At 34.2% G+C, this 25,667-nt stretch overlaps 1 protein-coding gene and 1 long non-coding RNA gene across 2 annotated transcripts; both read left to right on the top strand.

The window, feature by feature from the left end:
* Nucleotides 1–23,960, top strand: LOC123548407 (b(0,+)-type amino acid transporter 1-like). Its single transcript, XM_045335627.2, has 14 exons — nt 1–340; nt 2,758–2,874; nt 3,213–3,314; nt 3,683–3,810; nt 4,539–4,650; nt 7,539–7,664; nt 8,285–8,384; nt 15,408–15,452; nt 16,863–16,986; nt 17,796–17,899; nt 18,835–18,931; nt 20,126–20,275; nt 22,311–22,479; nt 23,414–23,960. The coding sequence occupies exons 1-14, from the start codon at nt 334–336 to the stop codon at nt 23,521–23,523; spliced, it is 1,491 nt and encodes a 496-aa protein (XP_045191562.2). The 5' UTR covers nt 1–333; the 3' UTR covers nt 23,524–23,960.
* LOC128557887 (uncharacterized) lies at nt 8,407–11,745 on the top strand. The gene is made up of 2 exons (XR_008371466.1): nt 8,407–9,928; nt 10,753–11,745. It is a non-coding gene; the product is annotated as an uncharacterized LOC128557887 (long non-coding RNA).
* Nucleotides 23,961–25,667: the final 1,707 nt, after the last annotated feature.

Genomic DNA, 25,667 nt, shown 5'->3' with positions numbered 1-25,667 from the left:
ACTTCACGCGCTGTTGTTTACCATTAAGAAATCTTAAACATTTGTATTTCATTAAGCATTGAAGTACAAATAACATATCCGTAGGGAAAACGTAACGATAAGATATAATTAGAGAGATTTATACAAAAAAAAAAATAACGTTTTAAATATAATATTTAAAAGGATGTTTTACAAATAAGTGTTTACAATTTGAAGCTTCAATGAACATTCATAGTCTCGGTAAATAAAATCTTCAGTTACATTTTTCGTTCTTTACATTCATCTAAAGTGATTCAAGCTGACATTAGGGATCATTTAACTGCAAATGTTGGACTTGTATGAGGATAATAAATAATGGCTGGTAAGTTTAATTTGTTTCGTAAATCTAAGAAAAGAAAAAGTGAATTAAAATAGGAGTTTGGCTGGAGGTAAAAATATGTAATCTTCCTTGCAAAATCGATTTACCCGTATATAGTATTGAAACAAGGTGTTTGTTTTACAGAGCAAGACCCACCGAATATAGAATATCTGATAGTTTGATTTTGACGCTCATGAGTTCAGTTTATAGACTCGACCCTCAATTAGGGAAATAAGCATGATTTGCTATATCTTTTTTAGGATAGACTGAAGCACTATCTATTATAGCTATTCAGAATGGCGCTGTGGGTGCGCACTGACTTGTCACACAGGCGACTGAGGTTCAATATCCTAATGTAATGATAATATTTGGGTACTCCGCGTTACATCGTACCCTTTGTCCTAGCGTTATGGATTACAAAAACTGGTTTAAGTACATTTGAATGATTCGAGCTATACATGAGTATTGAAAATCAGTTCGAGTCACTACTAGAGACGACATCGCACTGTTTTACAAAGTCGTTTAAAGGCTTTTAAGTCATATTCAAAATTGAAATTGTTAGATACAGAGTCACGTTGTATAATTTGCACGCTTATACATTATTTTATTATCGTTCGCCACGATATAAAATAAGAATACTGATTTTATGTAAACGAACATTTAGGTAAAGTAAAAAGTGTTACTTTCGGAGGTTTTGCAAGAATGAGACCCAACATGCAGTGGTACTAGACAGTCGCGTGCAAGCGATGATAAATGGGTGCAGGTTTCCAGAGTTTTTCACTCAAAATAAATATTAATTTTATATTACTGAGATTACGGTAGACCTATCCTATATCATACTGACTAATTAAGAGACAGTAGTTACTGTTCAAAAATAGCTCACTTTGAAACTGGACTATTACACAAACATAAATTTTACTTCGTTTGTAACTATCTATTATCTACAATTCTTTCAGTTTGGAAAATTTTAGAGATTTACTTTTTATTATTTTTCCTGGATTTTCTTAATTATTTTTTTTTTCGCACTACTTGTAAGAAAATTATATGAATAAGTAGAAATAAGCAGCGGACATGGGTAATGCTTTTATCTACAATGTGGAATGAGAGTTACCATGGCAAACGAGATGAAAACAAATATGGTAGAATCTTGTGTTTACCCGACTTATTTTAAACGAAATTGAACCTCTACCAATTATTTCTGATGGGAATCTATGGGAATGTACAATTTCTCATTATACTTATCAATTTGACTTTTTCCAATTGTATCATCGAAATAAAATGAGGTTCCAAACAGTCATTTATTAGTGACATGTTTCACATTTCTGTATTTCTGACACAAGCTCCGGATAAATGAATTGGTGGTTAAACACACGACGTGCAGAGTGAGAACATAAACATACATGTGAATAACAATTTCGTCCTCTATTAGTCACCATGTTGTAATGATATGTTAGTTGGTATTATGTGTGGTGAGTGCATGACTGCGTATGAACATTATGTATTATGTATGCAAGTACGACCAGATTAGATCCATAGAATTTACCTGTGTGCATAGTTGTAAAATATTCGATTAAAAATTATACACGTTTAGGCTTTATTTAAAGTAGATTTTACCTTAATAAAGTATAAACCTAGATCATGATGTGAGATGGGTAAATGTATGAATATAGAATTGCGATATAAATAGATAGATTAACGAAATGTTTTTACATTAATATACACTAGCTTGTCAATGTGCCTTTCCTTACTCTTGCAATGCACTTTATCTTACAGAACAAACTTTTTCAATGTTTTTCTATCGAGTTCAATTATTTTCGTTCATATTTCCAAGTTGAATGGCATCACTGTCTGCTCTGTAGGACTTTTTCCTCTCTGTTTTCAAAACAAGGGCAGCACTTTCAAACATCTGTGGTTAAAATATATTAGTTTTTGGGTATTGTTTTATACTAGAAAGTCATTTAATAATAATCAGTAGTGTACACACGAAACACACATGAACAGAACTTTCAAAATCCCGAGACAAAATTTGCTGGTACCGAATCTACAGTACTAGTTAATGGAAAGAAAGTTTTTTTTTATACTGTCGAACCTCAGCAGAACAGTTAAAGATCGTCTGTAAATAAAATTTAATCCTCTAGATGTTTAGCTCATCTGAGCCAAAGGCTCGTGGTGGTCGATGTTCGTCGTGCGTCGTGCTCCGTCAACAATTTCTAAAAAATCTTCTTCTTCAAAACCACTGGGCAGATTTACACCTAACTTCACAGGAATCATCATTGGGTGGCCCCTTTTTCAAAAGTGTTCAGAGAATTGAATATCCATGAATGTGACCTACTGACCTACTTTTTAAATATTTTAGCATCAGTTTGACATTTGACACATGTACCAAGGTTTGTTTTTTAATGAAGACTTATTTTTTTCAGAGCTGAGGCAAAGGAACACAAATGTAGAGATCAAATATGAAGTGGAACCAGTTGTCAAATTAAAAAGAAATGTAGGGCTTATCAGCGGCATATCTTTCATTGTGGGAAGTATCATAGGTACAAGCACGTTTAGCTTGCTCTGCAACTTTTAAATACACAAAAGGCTTCAAAAATCCATAATTTCATCTCTCTTTTTCTCTCTTCGGTACTCGAGCATCAAATTGTATCAATTTAGACGATCTTGGAATATGTATTAATTAGCCATAAATGACATGTTTTTAGTAACTGCAAGCCCAACAATTTTAAAAATATACTTTTCTCAGAATACTCTTACGATTTATTTAACGTGTGCCTGACCTCTCGTAGGTCAGTCTTTTAAAATGTTTACTCGTTTATCAAATAACTTTAGTTGGTGTTTTTTTCTATGTGAACATGAATAACAAATGTTCTTCCAGGGTCCGGGATTTTCATTTCTCCTAAAGGTGTCCTGACAGAGACTGGTTCGGTTGGACTGAGTCTTATAGTATGGGTTTCCAGCGGAGTACTGTCGTTACTAGGTATGTGAAATGTGAGTCGCTACAGTAAATGGTACCACCATCTCGAACGATGTTGTTTTATTGACGTTTGATCGAAGTTTATACTATTATACATTTAAATAATTAACTCGACACTTTAAGAAAATATATCGATATACTTCTATCGAAGTAAAAACAAATGACACAAACACTTTTACACAATTTTCTGAAGAGAAATAACAAATGGTTTTGTTCCACAGTAGAACTAAAACAAAATAAAATGTTCGATTTTTGTTTTACTATCAAGTTTTCTGTCTAACTGAGTATTTAAAAAAATACACACATTTTTGGAAATAGCACTGAAAATGTGAGAAACAAATATCACAAATTTTATTTCTGTATAAATGTAGGGGCCCTGTCGTATGCAGAGCTGGGCACAATGATACCAAAGTCTGGTGGAGAATATCCTTATTTTATGGAAGCCACGTTCCCCGTTGTTGCCTATCTATTCAGCTGGACACGCACAATTGTGTTGCAGGTATGCCACGATGTTATATTTCATTATCAGTCTAGTGGCACGTCTGGGGTTTCAAGTACATTGAGGTAATTACCAATTCGGGTCTGGTTATTATATGAATTAAATTAAGTGAGATGCACAATACGAATTTCTTAACGATTTCAAGCTTAAGAAACCGGTTTAACAGGTGTTTTATCAAACGTGAACGTCTACACTGTGTTTAAAGGTTTAAAAAAACGTTCAGACTTTTGACATATCCGAACTATTGATATCTCAGACATATATTGAAATACGTAATACTAGTACCTACTCGAGGTCGTTGGATCACGCCCTACCGGGTTCACGAGCCCACCGTCTCATATGGCACCATTACCGGCTTCTCCAGGGATCGGACTCAAGAATGATTCTCAAGCTTTGATCACAACGGAACTACAATGAATTAGTACAAACTAAACTAATACCTACACGGACAGACCTGTACAGATGATCAGTCTGAGTTACATTTCCTTTTACACCTAAGACTACACGGGTGAAATAGTCATACGAGTAGAAGTTAAGTTTAATTAGAAATTATGTTTCCAGCCCAAGACTTTCAAATCCCGGAGAAAACACAATTTAACCTTGGTTTCCTTTAATTCTTACGTTAAAACTCCTGGAAACCACCATCTAGCTTAGATAATATGCATGTATGTTGTTATAACTAATGTAATATAAATCCATTAAACTAAATGCGCATGCATTAATTTCAGCCTTCGGGAGTCGCTATCATCTGTATGACTTTTGCGTCGTATATGACAACATTTTTTGACTACTGTGGCTCCCCAGCACCGCCAGAGAAGATGATTGCAGCTCTTACAATATGTAAGTCAGTTATAACTTTTTATCTATCCACTCGACTTGCTTTTAATATGTCAGTCATTTATTGCTTTTTACTTATCCATCCGACTTGCTTTTAATATGTAAGTCAGTTATACCTTTCTGCCTATCCATCCAACTTGCTTTCAACATGTTAGTCCATTATAACTTTTGATATATCCACCCGACTTGCTTTTTATATGTAGGCCCCTAAGTCAATTATAACTTTTACACATCCACCCGACTTGCTTCCAATATGTAAGTCAATTATAACTTTTATCTATCCACCCGAGTTGCTTTCAGTATGTAAGTCAGTTATAACTTTTTACATATCCACTCGAATTGCTTTCAACATGTAAGTCAGTTATGACATTTTTACCTATCCACCCGACTTGCTTTCAATATGTAAATGGAATTTAACACTTTTACATCTCCACCAGACTAGCTCAAATTTAGATTTTAAATGCATTCCGAATGACTCGGAACATGTAAGTCAAGTCCTAGTTCCTACACCGCTGTTTGATGGTGGGAAGTTGTTATTCACTAACTGAGAAAGAGAGAGTCGGGATTAACACGGGCAGTAAATACAGTGACGCTGTTCTGAAATTTTGTTTAAAAACGACGCTAAACCAAATTTTAACAGGATCCGATTCATTTTCCTATTAAACAAAGAGGGCTGAAAACAGTTGTTTATTATACAACAATTTATTTTTCTGACGTCACAATTATTACGTCATAGCGAAACGGCATAGCGGCGCGCTGGAAAAGAAACCAACTGAAAACGGGCAAATATTAAATGCCTACTTTAAAATCCTTGGTAACATGTTAGAATCGAAATAATATATCTCATTTAGTCATTTGCTCTTGAATAAAATAATTGTTTGTCGTTCAGATGCGTATTATTATATATAACTCCAAACAATGATTTATTCAGCGACAAATCATTATGAGATAGATTATTTCTTAAACAAAAAAGATACGTTGGAAACGTAATGTATTCATCACCTTAAAATGATCTAAGTTTTGAAACAGATTCGTTACTTGAACTTGTCCGTTTATTATGCTACTTTTCAACATAACCGAGACTAAAGATCTGAGGTACAGCCTTCTTTTGTGCAGTATCCACAGTCACCTCGAAGCACATATAGACAATCATATCGTAAAGAAACTCATAGGCCACATTAAAAAACAACAACAACACTTTGCGACTTTACTTGTCCAAAATCCAAAATGACTAACAAAAGGGGAGAGAAGTAGGCATGTTGGTAGATAGGTATAGGTAGGTAGGTAAAATAACAGTTCTCCAATTCGTGACAGGAACATTTGTTTTGATTTAGATACTTTTCGATATTTTCAAAGATCTATCCTGATTTAGACATAACTTTAACTTTCATTGACCTATTTCTGTAAGCCTTGTCGAAACACATAGTATAGCACATATACCAAAGCAAGGGTATCTTTGGGTTAATTGTGGTAGGTTAACTGGTTCTATCTCCTCCCTTTTCGAAATTCCCTACACACTTTCTTCTGGTGAATTTCTATCAATAGTGATACGATTCCGATTCATAAAAAAACATGGCCAACAGGGTCGTTGTCGACTTCAAAACTCTTCTTGTTCTTAGTCGACTTTGTCAAATTATTTCGACTTATCAAAAGCTAGGCCACCAGAGGACATTGTCACTTCCCTTTATGTATACAATTAGACACTCAAAAATATCATTATCAGAAACTGCTGACATGATTTTAAAATAAATTTACATAAACCAACCTTTGATGAATATCTAACGAGTTTGTTCAGGGTAGTTTAATTTTGTCACAAAATATGGCCTAAGAGAGCTTGGTTACTTCTTCGTCAGAAACTGTTTGCCCAATATTAAAATAATTCTACATATATGTCCATTGAATGGGCCTCACTAAATTTTGTTCTTTCTATTTTGATTCCTGTATATTGCCGGAAAGTTAAAAATCTTCTTGCCTCATTTTTGTAAAAAAATAATTGTTTAAAAAAGCAACAAACACAAAAAGGTGGAGGTACAGTAGCTAAATTTTGGATATTGTATTCGGCTCTTGTGGGTTTTGTCAGGCTTTATCCACGTGCCTTGTCTTCAGTGACAACCTGTACCATACATTGTAACACATGCTGTCTATTTTCTAGTTATATTCTACAAAATGAATTGAAATAATTTTTATATTCTGTTGATAATTCATATTATAAAGTGTATTGATCACATTTTTAAGTGACAATTTGTATTATATATAATTGAATCTTTTTTCCCAGTGACAGCCTGTATAATAAATTGTATTAGTTGCATTTTTCGCTGGCCATTTGCATTACAAATTGTAGCATTTACAATGTCTACGTTATAAGTAATATTGATCCTATTTTACTGCTGCCATCTGCATTACAAATTGTATAATATCTACTTTCCAGTGATGATTTGCATAAAAAAAGATGGCCTCTAAGGCCCACTGGTTAAGGTCGCTGACTTTGAATCACTTCCTTCTCACTGACGTGTGTTTGAAACCTCTTTTGAGGCGTATATCGAATTCTTCATGCGAGGCTGCTATCAAGCTGGTTTACTGAATATAATGACTCTATCCACCAAGGGTGGCACATGGGGTCTTATTCCGCCGTCAAAAGCTAGAAGAGTTGCCGTATGACCTAAATTATGTCTCTGTGACATTTAACTTAACAACAATGTTTTATTAATTGTATAAAATCTATTTGCTATTGACAATCTTTATTTTGTATTACATAATGTCTTTTTTTCCAGTGACAATCTGTATAAGAAAGTGTATTCATTCTACGTTCCAGTGGCAGATTGTTTTAACAATTGTATACATATTATGTCTATTTTTACACTAGTAATTAGTGTATTGTTTCTATTTTCCAGTGACTATTTGTATTATAAATTGTTATGATACGTCTGGCGCTGCGTTCGTTCAGGTGTTTTTCACAGCGGCCAAACTTCTTGCTATTGGCATAATTATTATAGGGGGCTTCGTCAAACTTGGCCAAGGTAAAGTTTACCTTTATAGTAGAACAACTAATTGTTTGACATGTTTAAAACTTCTGGTAAAAAAAAGTAATTTGACTTCTCGAGCATTTGAGTCATGTTAAGATTCTACTAAAGTAATAACCTAGTGTCTAAGGAGTCGGCCTCTCAACCCTGAGGTCATGTGGTCGATCACCACTGGTTGACGACCATTGCTTGTCATATGAGATCATTGTCTTATTGTACATGTTATACTCTCAAACCCGAGGGCGTTGGCTCGCGCTCCTCTGGGGTAACGTTCAAACTCACCTGCGACACCAGCACTGTTTTCCTTGAAGCGGACTCGAGAGTGATTAAAAAAAGCTGCAGCTTTCATCACATTTGAGTAATTAAATCACCTAACTTAAATAACTAAATTTAAGATATTTACAATTTTTATTAACCTAGTTAAGATGGAATTTCAAAACTTGTTCCGAGGCTTGTAATGAATTTGATGATAGTCTGTGTACATTTTCAATTAATTTACTTAAACAGACATTTTGCAACATCTAATTAGAAGTACAATGTTGACGTGTATGCAGTTTTCTTCCAGTTTTTTTTTATCCGTATATCATTTTCATCATTTTCTTTTTTTGTACATACAGGAGGCGACAAGGAGTTGCAAGATGGGTTCAAAGGAACAACAGATTCACCATCAAAGATAGCACTTTCATTTTATGATGCAATGTGGGCATACGACGGCTGGCAAGTTGTTACATAATTTATTATTTTCTTATCTTGAACTTTTATGTAAACAAGGTTTTGTGCCTTCACTGTAAAGCAGCTAAGCATGGATGCTGACTTCGGACCATTTGCCATTCGTCGGTGTTTCTTGGATCAGATGTATTATGTGACGGTATTCAGAAGTTCGATAGCCTGTGGTGTTTTCTGCCCTTTGTGAAAAAGGCCCTCCTCGATATTACCTTAAATTCATCAACATCAAGCTAAACATTGATCCTGTATTACGGGTACATCGGTCTCGTGCGAACATCAATTGCTACACCACACAGACAGCGCATGGTACACATTTGAACAATCGTCGCTTCAGAGTTTTTTACGTCTACTTGATAACTCTGTATCATTTTCATGCTCATATCAATTTGACAAATCTTGATATTTTTAAACACGAAATACTAATCTTAGGTTTGACGATTTGTAAATTATAGGTTACGGTTAAGGTCGTTTTATCAGTTTTTCTTATTATAGTCTCCTTAAGTTCAAGGGCATCATATTTCATTCTTATGAATAATGCGATATTTTCTTCCTGGAACAGAAAACAAAATTTATGCGTCTTCGTTGCATTGTATTTGATTCAAGGCCGGCGGAGCGCATTGTGTGTTATTTATTTATCAGTGCGTCATGGCAATACAATGTCACTTTTAAAGTGACTTTTGCCTTGCCTTGTTATCTAAAATGTAAACAAAATCATGATAATGCATATTATTTAAGACAGTTATAGCTTCAAGACTACAGTGTACAAAATTGAAGAATAACCATCGTATGGAACGCAGGTGCATTATGGAAGGCCGGTGCGCCCAGGCTAATTGCGAAATGCTAAATGACAAATATTTAATGCTAAATGCCAATTACTTTATGCTAAATGTCATATATTTAATGCAGAATTGCTAAATGCTACTTACCAAATGCTCTACGCCATATACTTGATGATAAATGTCAAATGCTAAATGTCAGATAGCTAATGCTAATAATAAAATGATAAATGCTAATCATCACATTCTTTAACGTATTGACCTGAATCTCTTAAACTAATGACTGTAACTTTTAATTATGTCAAAACATATAATGTTCTACAAATCTAAATTGAAGCAATAACTTGTTCCACATATGGTGAGAACATGGGACCGAGACCTTTTACTCTAAAATATTTAGAAACAAGTTTTTAACAGATACAAAGTAATGTAACGAAGGTCAATGACTTCTAAATAATTCATTCATTCACTGATATATTTAGCTCTTTATTTGAATAAGCATTTAGCAATAAGTGTGTGTCATATATTGCTAAACAATTAGCATTTATCAGATGACAATTGCCGTTTGACAGTCAAAATTTGACATTAAGCATCAATGCTAATAGCATACTCATATACTTTACTGAGTAACATACTTAGAAACTAGAAAGAAGCTTAACAAAATGTTCATAACTGGGTCACGGTGAGGATGCGTACACCGGATATTGCCATTTAGTGATAAGGTATTTTTCGAAAACGTGTTTATTTTTCGTCAACAAGGTAAGTAAAACACCTATTTACTATTGTATTATACGGTTATGGAAGAAAAGAGCATTAATCTTTATAACTAGATTCTGTGCATATGCTCTCACAAGCGTAAAATGAGCCAATCTTATGAAGAAACGCTAAAATTTGTGATAAAATGGCAACTTTATCATCTGATAAATGCAGGTCGGGGACACATTTCTCCCGATATCGTCACTTATTGTCTTGTGATAAAAATTCTGAATCATATGATTTATTTAGTTACATACAAAGAAAACATGTGCAAAATTTCAGCTTTGTAAATGTTCAAATGACAGAGAAATCGATGATAAATGAGCGTCGTTGGTGTACTGTGTATTGCAAATATATGTACTGTGTATTGACCTGTATCACATTTTACTGTACTGTGTATTGTTTACATTATCGCTGAGTTTTATAGAATGAATCTTACAAAATGTACATTATCATTTCCTTTTCAAAGTACAAAACAGTAATTTCTTTAGCCCTGAAGACTCGTGATGTTTTACATTGATATTTATAGCGTTTACTCTGTTGTCATTCATGTAATAAGCTCTAAACGTAACTCACAGTCTACACCATACTGTAGTGCAACAGTGGGCAATATTTTTTGTTATGCTTACCAGTTGTAAATGTATAGATATATTCTATTCTTCCATTGAGCATTGTTTAAGTTGGTATTAAATGAATTATCTCAAAAACAGTGAAAGGTATATTTTAAAATTTTGCATTGGTATGCCACTTAGCCTTACTCTCAATATCTTGCTGAAAGCCCGGTCCTACTAATAAATACTATATTGTGATTTTTTTTTTCGTTGCAGATTCAACTTGTGTATGTGTGTTTATGACTGGCTCGACGAACAAATTTAAGGACATTGTATGTCATTTTGTTGAACACCACCCAGATGACGAGAATATATTCGTATGCTAACGACCAAAACCGCAAAAAAGTAAATTACAAGATAGCACCAGACATATGCAGAGAAAAAAAAAGCAGAAAAAAGTACTGTTGATTCAGAAAATATTAACATACATGTTTTAAAAAGGAACCCGATTACAAACGGGACCAATTTGCAACAGAAAGAAACCTTTGATTTGGGCAAATAGTGAGGAGCCTGTTCACTGACTGTAGTGGAAATGTATGCTACCTACCACGCCATCTAGCTCAATATTTACACAATGCTTCCAGTACAAAAATATAACCTAGAGACACATATACGGCGGTGTACATGGAACTTTCAATGTTACACAGGGTGCAATTCCTTGGACAGACAAGGTTTTCGGACAGTATTGTTACACAGTCTATGAAAGAATGTGACAAAATAGATGAATGAATAAATAGCCTTTAATCAGTTTGTTTGCCAAGAAACGTTTTCTTTAACTGATTTTATAGTTTCCTATATTTTTTGACGTCGCAAAATGTTTTCATCGACAACTTGGTTAATATGAGGTATAGTGAAGACTGCAAGTTGTTTTGAAGTACAGGCTTATAACTCTTCCAATGAAATTACAATTATACAACAGCTTGCATAACAGAGACCGCATTTCTGCCGCTAAATTAAGAGGAAAGAGAAAAGCAAACAGACAAATACTTATTGACATTAAAAGAAGTAGCTAGTAACTGCATAAATGTGATGAGTGTACATTACTTCCACATAAGACTGGGCATTGATACTGAAATAGGTTCTGTTGTAACAGATTTATTTTACCAAACATTATTCGACAAGCAATATTGTAAAAGCCATGTTTTACTTTGATAAAGAACAAATAGTCATGTACAATGAAATATTTATTAAACAAACTTGAAACCTGGACACACTTTCTTTCTAATCCTTTCCGCCAACTTTACTTGTAATGTTAGTATATAAATATAGTTATGTATATTGTTGGGAATAAATATGTTTAAACTAAAGATCACAAACATTTTACATTCAACAGTTTGAATACATTAAAAAAAACGAAATGATCTTCAAGTCAGTTCCCGATCGTTTGTTATAGTTCGAAGTTGACCTTGACAACAAATATACTATTTTGGTTAACAGGGAAGTTGATCACATAACAATGATAACGAACTGTTTGCATAGGAATGACATATATCTTGCAAATGAAGTGTGCAAGAATAACACATGGCACTGTTTCCTCCTACTTCTAAAACAAATTGCTCAGTGCATATGGCACCCATTTTGTTTCGTATGGAGCAAATGGTGAGCTAATTACCTTTCAGAACAATACAATGCATTTAAAGCAATAAAAATAGCTCTGACTATATTATTTTAATAACATTTCAAGTGAAACTAGTTCGAGGGTTCTACGTCAAATGAATCTAAGGTTATTGAGAAGAAACCACTTTAAAAGTTCAAAGCCCCTACGACCTTGACCTATTGACACCATAATCGATAAAGGTCGTCTATTGACCAAGGCTTGTGTCTCTTTGTAGTATGAAGGCAAAAGGATAACATATTTTCATGTTTGCTCTTCTTATAAGGAGAAAACTTTTCCACTCTTATCGTCATCATATCCTGATACATTATTATAAAACTTCACGGCTGAACTTGTGGCTGCGCCTTTTATCGGCAATGGCTAGTCTTTAGACAGTTTCTCGGAGTGACTATTGGCATGCCGCTGTAATTGTAAGTTGTAATATCAGTGTTCAAACTGGTGCTTGTTATTTTCGCTGTGAAGTCTAATGTCATCTGCAAACAGAAAAAGAAATTCCATCATTTGTGCCAATGGAATTACATGCTTTGTCTATCTCATGACCATAAATGCTGAAAATATGCACGTTTTTCAATATCAATACTCAGTACACCAAACTGCAATACACAGTACAAATATTACTTTGAAAACTCAATACACAGTACACCATCTACGATCATTTATCACCGATTTCTCCGTGATTTGAACATGTACAAAGCTGAAATTTTACACATTTTTTCTTTGTATGTAACTAAATAAATCGTACGATTCAGATTTTCCCCACAATGCAAATAGGTTATGGTATCGGGACAAATGTGTTTACGGCATGCATTTATCAAATGATAAACTTGTCATTTTATCACAAATTTTAGCATTTCTACTTATGACTGATTCATTTTACGCTTGTAAGAGCATATACACAGTATCTAGCTATGAAAAGTAATGCTCTTTTCTTCTGTAGTAGTATAATACAATAGTAAATCGGGGTTTTACTTACCTTGTTGACGAAAAATAATCACGTTTTCGGAAAATACCTTATCACTTAATGGCAATATCCGGTGTACGCATCCTCGCCGTGTGGGTGTGGGTGTTGGCGCGTTTGAGTATTCTGATATTGTTGTGGATTAGTAAATGGCAGAAGACAAAAAAAGAGCCGTAGTTTAACTGATCATACACATGTTTTCATCTTAAGCTGAAAGTATGTTACTTTCGGGCAATAAATATGTAAAAACGATTAAATAATGTTGACATATGATACAGTTAGATGGATGTCTTTGGCAACAATGGCTTTTGTTATTGTCATTTTGATGATGATCGTACCATTAGCCTTTTTTCATAAAATTCTGCATATTGTAACATTTTTATTCAGGGATACATGTGTAACTCTGCTGGATTAAAGGTCATGTCATGATGACTTTATATAAAAATAGATTGTTTCCTGCAAAGTTTTACCAGGTGATATAGATTTTCAAGCTATTGTATTACTTTTCAAAAAAAAAAACTTTACAAGCTTCAGTTTTCATCTGTATCGCTGTCCTAGTTATGTGCATATGACTGCACATATTTGAAAATCTTGAACTGAAGATCAAATTTGTCCCGCGTGTTTCTGTCTGGAGCATAAATAACTTAATTTCTTGCGCCTTGGTATTCCGTCACCGCTTCCGCACACAGCCCTCCCATCCCTCACCCATTGCTACCCCTCATCCCGACATACGCACAAAAAATCTTAAAATGTTACTTCCTCTTCTTCTAAAATAACAATAGAATAAAAACTTTGGGCGTTTATTGTCCCGCTCGAAATATTAATGTTTGAGGTATTTAACATTATACTTACTGTAAAGTTTTTATTTCGTGCATTGTAATATGATATATGGTGCATTTTGTAAACATGAATTCAAGTAAATATGGCTTAATACAATACAAATATTTATATATCTTCCTTAATAACATAATCACGTAAGTAATAGTTAATCGTAGTTTTCATCTTTGTTAAACAAACTGCCATGAGGTGTGTTTTTAATAAAAACAAATCATGTGTACATGTATATACCTAGAAATATTTTCAGTGACTTGATCTTTTTAAAAATTTCCTAAAACCACTCATATAGGGATAAAGCCAAACCGATTAAAATCATCATTTTTATAATAAAATTGAGTACAGATTAATCCTTCTTTGGCGGAAGATGTCGATCATAAAATTTCATGTTAATATGCGTCATCAAAGAAATTTAAGTAATCCTAAAAGATTTATCATATACATGTATAGAATTTATGATAAGTTAAGCATTCAATATATTTTTTATTAACTTGACGCTTACTGTAATAATCTGCACCTGCGCCAACAAGTACGTTATTAAATGCAAAAAATTAAGGCATTTCTATGGGAAAATGAACCAATAAAATTGCATATCATGTAAGTTAGGGTTTTTATAACTTAAATTAGGGCATTAATTTCTGTGTCATCTGAAATTGTAAGAATGAGATTATCTCCTAATAATATAACCAGATATAGTAATCTTGAGAGACAATAGAGTACATCTACTGCTTTTTGGGTTTGAAATGAAAAACACATCGTTGGATACAAATGGGAGACAAACTTAGCTACTTTTATACAACGAAGCGCAGCAGAATAAGTCTTCCTTGAATATTCATATACATGTATTCTCAGACGATAGCCATTTGATTAAATTTTATACATACGCCATAAAATCTGCCGCTCCGAGGAACCCATACAGTGATACGTTTTTGTTATATTTATATTGTAAACTTTTTACAATAGCTTTAGATGCATTGATAATACCATGTCATACATACCAAATACATTACCATTTCATTCTAAGGTGGACTCCAATATTCTGTGCCACACATGCAATTGAAGATCGAGGGTGGTTGGTCATATTTTAAATACAGGCCGGAAACTTTTACATTTTGGTTGAAGCTGTCATATTTGTTTCCAAGCATAATGAAGCCCACTGGTTTGAAAGGTCACCATTTCTACTTTTTTAAGTTTCCTTTGGTGAAGTCCCCAATAGCTGAACCGTTTTTACGCTAACCCCTGCTGCATCTGTTTCTAACGTTTTTATCACACTAGGCGTACGTTTAATTTTTGTACAGTTGACGTTTTGTCTCCATTTTGACATAAGCACGAAGATATCCTTTTCACTTTGAGTTCATTTCCTGTAAAACAAACTGGTGAAACAAGCATTTGAAATATATGTGCTTTCCTATTTTAGTTTATGACATAAAGTCCATGTATTATTTTACGAACACTGTGTTTCAGGAATACGTTGAACTATTTAACAGAAGAATTAAAAGATCCGTATAGGTAAGACCTTTAATGTTTTATGTTAAAGGTAATGAAATCTTGGATTTTTTGGTTTAATAATAATTTTGATGAACCAACTTTTACAAACAAATCGAAACACAGGTTACAGTATATGCAAAGAAGTACTGAAAGTCGACGCAAAAAAAAACCTCTAAACCGTTATACCTTGTCTTTGCCTTAATACTCGGGATATCAAAAGTAAATTGGGAGCATTTAACAAAATCAACACAAGTAAAAAGCAAACACAATACACTTTGCACTTTCTAGCTAACTTGAGGCGAAGGCTTTGGCCCATCCGGGCTCCCTGTTACCGTTGAGGATAAATTAGACCAAAATTTATATTTGAAAATATGAAATTTGCTTCAAAGTATCTATCTAAGCATAAGATCAATATTTTCCTCTTTGATTGTGTTTGATGGAACAGGCGGAGAACTCTATGAACGACATTTCTTAAAATTCCACCAGGACTGAACTGTTTTGATATCTGTCTTATGACCTATATCATCGGGCTGTTAAGAGTGTTTCTGTTGATGCTCTGTCTTCTGCAAAGACAGTGAGAACATGCATTTTTAGTTCTTCATGTTTGCTTTTTATACAGATTTGAAAGAGCATTTTAGTGGTTTACATGCCATACCTTCTGTTGCCATTGTGTATATTAGGAATTCATCTTGTGGGGTGTGGGTGTAACTTTTATTTACACTGTCTTGTGATTTGGAACATTGTAGGGGTATGAGTGAGGTTAAGTGCACACCATAAACCAGTTTAAGTTTTCCAGTGGTGGTTTTGCCATATGCTCTTCCAAGGTACTGCCACCTAATGTTTTTTTGTCTGCGTGTCTTTGCTTTGTGTGTGTGTGTGTGTGTGTGTGTGTGTTGTGTGTTAGTCTTGTCCGTGTCCTCGCGCTATCGGTTGCATTTTGGGACGCTGTGTTTGTTTTTTAATGTGTTATTACCTGCTGGATATTGTTCCTTGTGATTATTTAATAAATGACTGTTATACATGATGTTTAATTGCGAACATAACTCTTCAAATAAAGTTTATATATGTAGTAAAATTAAATTCATTTGATGATGATTTCCCACATCTAAAGTTGATATCTAAAAATAACCTGTTACAGGGAAAGATGTGCGCTGGATATTCATAAACAATCCATCTAAAATGTCTATACATTTGTGTATAAAGTAAGTCTAGGCTTAAAACTAACCAACACAAAATCTGGTAAAATATGTAGCGATGTTTAGTGATATTAAGGAAGAGAAATGGAAGCTAGAAGAATCGTTCAAACATCTTGATTGTTAAAACCTGTATGACTCGCGTGTTACTTCAACTGTAGTAGTGGTCTTATTCTTACTTTTATAATCTTCTGTCATGTAATTTAAGAATTCGTATAAACAACTTTTACGTTTCCAGAAACTTGCCAAGAGCCAATATCATTGGCGTGTTACTTGTAACAGTGGTCTATCTATTTACGAACATATCTTACCTCGCTGTACTCGGCAAGGAAGGACTTCTCGCTTCGGATGCTGTTGCTGTGGTACTGTAACATCTATCTTCATTTTCACATTTACCTGTAATGAATCACAAACTTTCTTTTTAATATTTAGGCGCATGTTATATGCCTTTAAGTAGTTTCTTTCAAATTATTCCGTTGAAATAAGCAGCATATTCCTGTGGCGAATATATGGGCCTTCATCTAAAGCACAGACCATAATTGTTTCTTTGATTTTAAGATTAAATGTTTAATTGTTGATACTTCTTATATTATTAATTATTGGGTTTGTTACTGATCCTCTACGGAAATATATAGGGTCAGTATGCTTTATAGAGGGCGAGGCGAAGCCGAGCTCTCTATAAAGCATACTGACCCTACATATTTCCGTAGAGGGTCAGTAACAAACTCAATAATTGATTTGTTTTATCGACCACTTAATTATTTCTCGAAAGGTCTGTGAAGGTGGTAGTAGGATCCTTTTGAATTTTTAAAATAATAATAATAATTTTATGGTCAACATCACGCAATTTTGAATTGCAATTCTCATGTAGAGTCACCCACTGACCCTCTATAGAAATATAGAGGGCAACCACGTGACACTACTCAACCAATGTAAGGGCTAGAATCTGATGGGAGGTAAAACAAAAGAGTTTGGAAGATTAAAAAGGTGAAGGCTTAATTTTGTATGAACATTTACATGTACATGCTTCATAAAAGATCAGTAATAGAAACTTGTTGCGCCAAGGTTAATATACTGTCATAAATGTGTGTCAGCAAGGGGTTTCCATGAACATTTAGAACCTTGGTGAATTCTGTCCTTCGGCGTTTAACGTAGTAGTCTTATATTGCAGGACTGGGGCAAGGAAATGCTAGGAAGTGCATACATTATAATGCCAATTGCTGTCCTTTTCTCAACTTTCGGCGCGGCAAATGGGTTTTGTTTTTCATCCTCAAGGTAAGTGATTCCGGCCTGTTTCAACGGGTGAGTATTAGGATATGACTTTTTTTGTCTGAAAACAGAAAAAGACCAAAGCTCTCAAATGCTATAGAGTTTTTATATCTTGCTTTCTTCGCAAGTCATTAGTAAACGGAAAACCAGAAACCTGTTGCAGAAAGCCAAAAGAGACTGTATGAAATGAAAAATGTTATCAATTGCGGAATGTATCTATGTGCACAACTAATATCAAAAGTTTCGGCACGGATTATACATTTACCAGTCTTAAAAGGTAAATTTAAATTATCATCAGGCTAGATCTTGTAAAAAGTACTTTTTGTCCGAGTGTGTTGGGGTATTAGAGCTACTCACCTTTTACGTAATTCTCATATGCTGCTTTGGAATGCTTCGATATTAACAGAAAATAGTTTTCATAACAACTGAAAAATGCCAAAATCGCACACGAAGACTACGAAATCGATCGGAGGACGCCGATTGTCATACTACGAGCCTACTACTTAAACTTCTTTTTTCTTGCTTTTATTTACAGTTTTTAATAAAACAAAGTTAACGCATAAACTATGATTTCATGTACCGTCAAACACCTCTTTGTCATAGGTTTTATTTGTGAGTTTAAAGTCGGGCCTATTCAATGCATGTCATATAGCATCTGTCTAGATTTCAAGGCGATGGAAGATCCTCAGATACTCCTGACATATTTTAGGCCAATTCGCGCACGTAGTAGGAACTACTTACCTTCGGTAAGCCAACATAACATAAATAATTGCTATACACTAGAAGAGTTTGAGCCGTCTCCAATGAGAAGTAAGTGATTTCACCACTCAAGAACGCCCTTGCTTTATGAAACATGACCCTGAGCACAGACATCGAGAAAGCAGTTATCATGAAAGAAAAAATAGCACATACATAAATTAAACTGAAATCATCTGTTTCAGAATGGTATATGCTGCTGCACGAGAAGAACATTTACCAGAGGTTTTGTCATATGTGCACGTGAAACGTTATACTCCATTGCTGTCTGTGACTGTAACGGTAAATATGCTTTTTAGAGATATTTAATTTTAGAACCTTCAAGACTTCAGCTGCGTTTACTTATTAACTCTTACCCTGCTAAATTTCTGTAATGAACTTGTCCATCTTTCAATTTAGACAGTACCATTTACAGTTACTGTTAGAAAGTGTGCTTAACTGACTGAATGGCGTACAGTGCAGATCATAATCAGACAGCACGGATGTGCAGGCTGATTATGGTCTACACTGGTCGCAAAGGCCGAATCGATCGTATTTAGCATGATAAGGGTTTAAAAACTATTTCTGTGTAGCACTTCGAAATTCAGTTGCACACCACTGCTTTTGCTAGGAGCATTAACTGCGAAACGGGAAAAAAGTAATTATTGGTTATTTCTACAAAAGTGATACAAAATAAAAGTATTCATCACAATTTTTGTAATATTTTACTGAATTTTGATATGGTAATGGGGCCAATCAAACTTTTTGATTTTTCCGTTCTATAAAATTCAACGAATATGAAACGCCGTTGAAGGGATGAGCCAAGTTCTGAATGTAAGACAAAAGTTATATGTCTACATTAAGTGGTGTATAAACCATGTAAAGTCACAACACTTCACTGTCTTATGTAGGTTAATTTAAGATTACCATGTCAAAGTGGGACGTTAACTAATCAAACAAAGTAACTTTTACGGAATTGAAAAATCATCTGCTCCCGAAACATCTGAACGAAAAATATGACGGCCAAGTTGAACTCAACTTATACTATGTTTAGTGTTTGAAATTATTTTTTGTCCAATGGCATTGCAGTACTTTTCAAATTAACGTGATAAAAAAATCAGACAAATTTCATAGTAGTTGCATAATAGATTATCATTTCTGCCGCTTACTACAAAATAGAATTGCATATGTTTGGTATTGGATACAAATATAGTTCATAAAGAAAACGGCTCATAAGAAGCAAATGGGACATTTCGTTTTACTAGAAAATAACGAATTGACTATCAGTTCTTTCAGCACTTAAAGCATAAGTTTTGAGATTTCAGTATTACTACAACTGTAAAACAAGTCAAATATTCACAATTATCTTTGCACTTACGAACTTCTTTTTCTGGGCGTCGATATTATCACAATATTATCACAATACCAGATATTACGTAATAAAGTAACGGTTCGGTGATACAAATATAACATACATATCACCCTTTTTCATTTCAGGGTATCATTTCAATTCTTATGGTAATTCCATCCGACATTGGATCCTTGATTGATTTCTTTAGTTTTGCTGCCTGGATGTTTTACGGTCTTGCAGTATTCTGTGTAGTCATTTTGAGATTTAGGCAGCCGCATGCTGATAGGCCTATAAAGGTAACATGCTCTTAAACTATTCGAATGTATTATTTACATGGTTTAGCGTTAACATTTTCAACAGTGGAAAATATATGAATTTGAAGATTTTAAAAATGTTTTCCTTTATTTTTCAATTTGTTTTTAAATACCAAGTTTTATGTATGTCTGATTTATTGTGGTAACACATACAGATATTCATACATTCTGTGCTATATTTTGAGCAAAATAATAAACTCATGACATTCTAATTATGGATTGGGTTTGTCTTTCTCGTAATGCCGGTCATTACGGACCTGTCAAATAACGCGCAAACTCGAATAATAATACACGGGCTCGACTGGCCGTGATGAACCTATTTTTTGTAATAGTGTTATTGAACGGTTTTTGTTTAATGACCATAACTATTTTCACTGTTTAATAATGATTTATTTTGAAGTATTCATATAAAATTCAGGTGAGATACTCAACTAAGAACGAAAATATACAACAATACGAGGGATGTTCGAAATGAATTGCTTATTTCTATCTGGAGACTTCAAATTTCAAGTTAGCGCAAAAGGGCTCATTTCATGCCCTCGAAGTACTCCCCGTGGCTAGAAATGAAATGTTTCAGCCGATGTATCCACTTCTTGAAGGCGTCACGGTACGCTGATTTGGGCACAGTAATAAGGTACTGATGAATGGCAGATCCAAGTGCCTGTCGGGACTGGTATTTCCGCCCAGCAAGGAATGATTTCAGTTTCGGAAACAAAAAGAAATCACATGGGACAAGGTCTGGGGAATACGGAGGGTGAGGCAAAACAGTTACTTTTTTTTCTTCAAACACGCCGTAACTATTGCGGAGGTATGAGCGGGGGCATTGTCATGTAGAAGACGGACATGTTTAAAACCAGTGGCAGGGCGTCGTTTCTGATAATACTTTTTCAGTTTCTTCAGTACTACGTCTTTGTAGTACTTTCCGGTGATGCTTTTGCCCTTTTTCACCGGCACTTTTATTGCGACTCCTTCACCAGAGAAGAAGAGATTGCATACAAAACCTTCTTTGCACTCAAAGAACGTTTGGCAATTATTGGGCGTTTGCTGTGTTTAGTGGCCCGGATCTTATTGCTAACCTTTCTGACGGGCTCAAAATAATAGACCCAGGTTTCATCACCTGTGACGACATTGGCAAACTGCTTTTTGTCATATTTTGGAAACATTTGAAGCAGCTTTTTGGCCACTTTAACCCGTTGCCTCTTTTGCTCATCAGTCAACAGATGTGGCACCCATCTAGCAGAAATCTTTCTGACTTTCAAATGCTTCTTCAAAATAAGGTGAACCGTTGATAGTGATATGCCTACCTTTCGTGCAATATCACGAACTGTAAATCTGGCATCTCCTTCAATGATTTCCTTTATTTTGGAAACGATTTCTTTACGAGATGCAGATTTTGGCCTACCTGATTTCGGTGCATTTTTGACTGACTCTACACCAGACTCAAATTTTTTTTCCACTGCCTAACTGTGTCATAAGACACACAAGAAGGTCCATAAGCAGTAGAAAGTTCAGTCATCAGCTGCTTCAAAGAACAACCAAGTTTTGAGAGAGCTTTGATGTAAGCCCGTATTTCATCTTTCTTGTCGACGCTTCTACCAACCATTTTTACTACAGTGGTCAGTGATTGCGTGTATTCAAATGGCAAATTTTATGTCTTACACTTAGTCTAACACGTACATTTATACACCATTGTGTAGGTATTGAATAACCCTATACAGGTAGGTATTGGTTTTTATCGTGCCCCAGGTGGATATCGAGCTAGAGGACAATAAGCAATTCATATCGAACACTCCTCGTATGTAAATTCTAAACATGATAATATGTCTAAGCATTTGTTAGAAAATCACCTTCAAAAGGGAAGCAGTGTTAGTAGAGTAGATAGTTATGTTACTAATAAACTAGTTCAGACTAGTTCTTACTTACCAAATAGTTGATCTAGAAGAATCACCGTCTACCCGTTCTTTCCATACCCGGTATTACAATGTATTATATAATAATTTTACTATTACATTTTCAGGTGTTTATCCTCATCCCTATCATATTCACATTATGTTCCATCTACCTTGTCATAGCACCGATCATCCAGGATCCCAGGCTTGAGTTTCTCTGGGCTTTCCTGTTCATAGTCGGAGGGTTGTTGTTCTACTTTCCATTTGTTGTCTTTAAACTTGATAAAGGTTGCTTTGGTAAGTCTTACAAAAGTCATATTATTTCTCACGTACATTTTCCTCTATGAAACTATAATTATATTATAATGCAGCGATTGAACAAAAAATATCATCTCTTAAGTAGCCCATTAACTAAACTGGATAAATTGAATAAGGGTCTTGGAATAATGGAACATGGATCAACGTATCATTTATCACCTTGATCAATATATATTACACACCAATACTGTTACTGTGTAATTTGTATCAAGAATAATTATCTGTCACTGGTTGTATTTTCGAATACCTTTCCAGTCAAAAATAGATTAAAGTGTTTGCTAGGGGCCTCCGTGGCCGAGTGGTTAAGGTCGCTGACTTCAAATCACTTGCCCCTCATCGATGTGGGTTCGAGCCTCACTCGGGGCGTTGAATTCTTCATGTGCGGAAGCCATCCAGCTGGCTTACGGAAGGTCGGTGGTTATACCCAGGTGCCCGCTCGTGATGAAATAATGCACGGAGGGGCACCTGGGATCTTCCTCCACCATCAAAGCTGGAAAGTCGCCATATGACCTAAAATTGTGTCGGTGCGACGTTTAACCCAACAAAAAAAATAAATAAAAAAATAAAGTTGCTATTTTCTAGCTTATTTGATCTGTAATATTACATATTATTGTGCCCACTTCATTTTTCGGTAAAATAAATATTACAAGCAATTAAAACAAATAGTTTCGCCTGAGTTGACAGAATATTTCAGTGGTTTCTTGTTCACTCTCACGTAGATGTGATATATTTCACGTGTTGTCGCAAAAACAATTATTCACTTTTCTTCTTGATTAAAAAAATCGTAAAATAATGCGTTCATAAATAAGGTTTCCGTGGATTAAAGACTGATAAACGCTTCAGCGGAACAGTTACTCGTACATTTAATTTGTCAATATTTATTTTTTTATAATTTTATCAATTTATTTTTCAGATAAAGTGACCATGTTCATTCAATTACTCTGTGAGGTTGCACCAAGTCCGTACATTATGGAAGATCTCTCTGGAAAAACAGATAATGAACGCGAGAAACGTGACAATTAAAAAATTGTGACTGATTAAAAGAATTATGTATGCAAAAATATAAGTTCCTGAACAGAGAAACTACTAAATATTGAAGAGTGTTTTAATATTTGAATCGAGTCATTGAACAAAGTAATAATCTGACGAATGAACTATACTAACAAGATAGCTTTAGCAGTGTAGCATAACTACGATAACAAAGTGCTCGCTAATGAACTAACTAGTAATAAATATAATATAGTGTACATACAACTACAATATATTTAGAAAGAATACTTTGCAATGAAAATGCAGTAGGAGGTATTACTTGAAAAATACCTGCCGTACAACTCTGATCAATGCTCAAGACAGAGTCAGTTATGTGATCGAATAGTTTTTACATTAAACACCAGACAAAATAGTTCATTTGAATAATTATAGCATTTTCAACGTCAAAAATAAAGTTATATCATATGCAAGTGATTCTTCTTAAACAACTTTCAGCAAACCCACATCTGATTGGTAAAATCCATCACACACTGTTATTTCTTAATACACATGTATCATGTAAAGTCTTCACTAAAACACCATTCTTTTGACAGACCACAGCCTAAAACCCAAGTCGGAGTGTTTTAGGGTTTGGATCATAAGTACTTTTCTATACATATAATATACGCTACAACCATTTAAAGAGGCATCACAAAATAACCCTATTCTTATGTATTTTCAAGATGGTAATTATACATGATTTGCATGAAAAAATGTGAGATATACAAGAATTTAGTTTAAAATTGACAGTAACATATATTAGGCCAAGACAATGCGTTTAATGTCTTAACATTTTATTGAATAAATGAAGACTTTGACATTAGAAAAAAAGTGGGTTGGGTGTGATAAAATTTACCTTAAAAAAAGTACAAAGTTTTGGTACATGAAATGGATACTGTTTCAACTGTTATAAGTACTCAAAGGATTGCTCACTAAAATAAAAATGAAAAAAACTAAAACAAGAAAGTAATTGTTGAATTACATACGACTTATTGTGTACATTCAAAGTCAACAATTAATAGTTTTTTTGTGCGAAAATAATAGCGCTTTACCTGTCCAAACATTCATCACTATCCTACAGATTCTAATTTAAAGAAAAAAGTGAAATAACTTCACTGTTTTTATTTTCATTTTGCATATGTTAGCTAAAACACAGTTTGTTTACAAAGTAGTGCATATGACGATATGGTGGACAAGGAATGCCACATTCCAAAACTAAAAAAGTATATTCCCTTTAATGCATTAAACATTTATTGTTACAGAAGTCGAGTGGCTTGCAATAAGGGCCTAGACATGGTTCCATTATTGAGTTTCAACTTGGTATTCATGAGCTACAATGCAATTAAATATCAAAACACATTCAACAAACTTTTGAAAATGTATTGTGTTAAAATGTTAAAAATTTCTAGAATAAGGTATGAAATTTGGTTGAGAGGTCAATGTGTATATGTACCAAAAGTAACTTTCATATCGCATTCACAAAACTTACTAATACACCGCAGGAATGTCAATGATCAAATCTCGAGGAATAGGCGATTGTCCTCACATTAATACCTTTATAATGTGTCCTTGAATTCTCCACCATACTTTTCATAATTCTGTTTGCACGAGTTGCCAAGACTGCTGTCATTCACGTAAAAAACGGGGTCAGTCTCAGACAAATTGTAAATGCAATATCATCTAAACGTAATTAATTGATAATGTAGTTCTAGAAAAACATTATCTCATAACGTAATGAACAAGTATAAACGGAAGTGCCTCACAACTGAAAGCAGAAATGAGTTCGATTCGCAAAATAATCCACTGCAGTAATACTTTTTGATAAATGTCCATAGAAAGTAATAGTTTTCAGATATTAAAGACGAATTTCTGAATAGGATTCGTTTTTGATAAGAAATTATGAACATCAACAGGTTTTTTTAAAAAAAATCATACACGTGCTGACACCAAAGTTGTCTCCCGTTAATTATTAGGGTTACCGTTCGTCCGGCGCAATAATACTTTTTGTAGTGAATCGCCGAGAAGTCGTGGGAAAATTAAAAACAATGTAAATAAACTAAAAGTAACCGCTTTTTAAAGATCGATTTTAAGTGATCAACGTTATGCATTTAACCCACCAGACCTGTGTATCATCTTAG

Source organism: Mercenaria mercenaria, chromosome 6 (genome assembly GCF_021730395.1).
Source record: "Mercenaria mercenaria strain notata chromosome 6, MADL_Memer_1, whole genome shotgun sequence".
NCBI lineage: Eukaryota > Metazoa > Mollusca > Bivalvia > Venerida > Veneridae > Mercenaria > Mercenaria mercenaria.
This window is presented reverse-complemented; position numbering and strand designations above follow the sequence as displayed.

Excerpts from the sequence above, each read along its gene's own strand:
- LOC123548407 (XM_045335627.2), top strand. Across the intron at positions 8,385-15,407 it reads ATGTGGGCATACGACGGCTG|GAATACGTTGAACTATTTAA; the intron begins GCAAGTTGTTAC and ends ACTGTGTTTCAG. Across the intron at positions 20,276-22,310 it reads ATGCTGATAGGCCTATAAAG|GTGTTTATCCTCATCCCTAT; the intron begins GTAACATGCTCT and ends TTACATTTTCAG.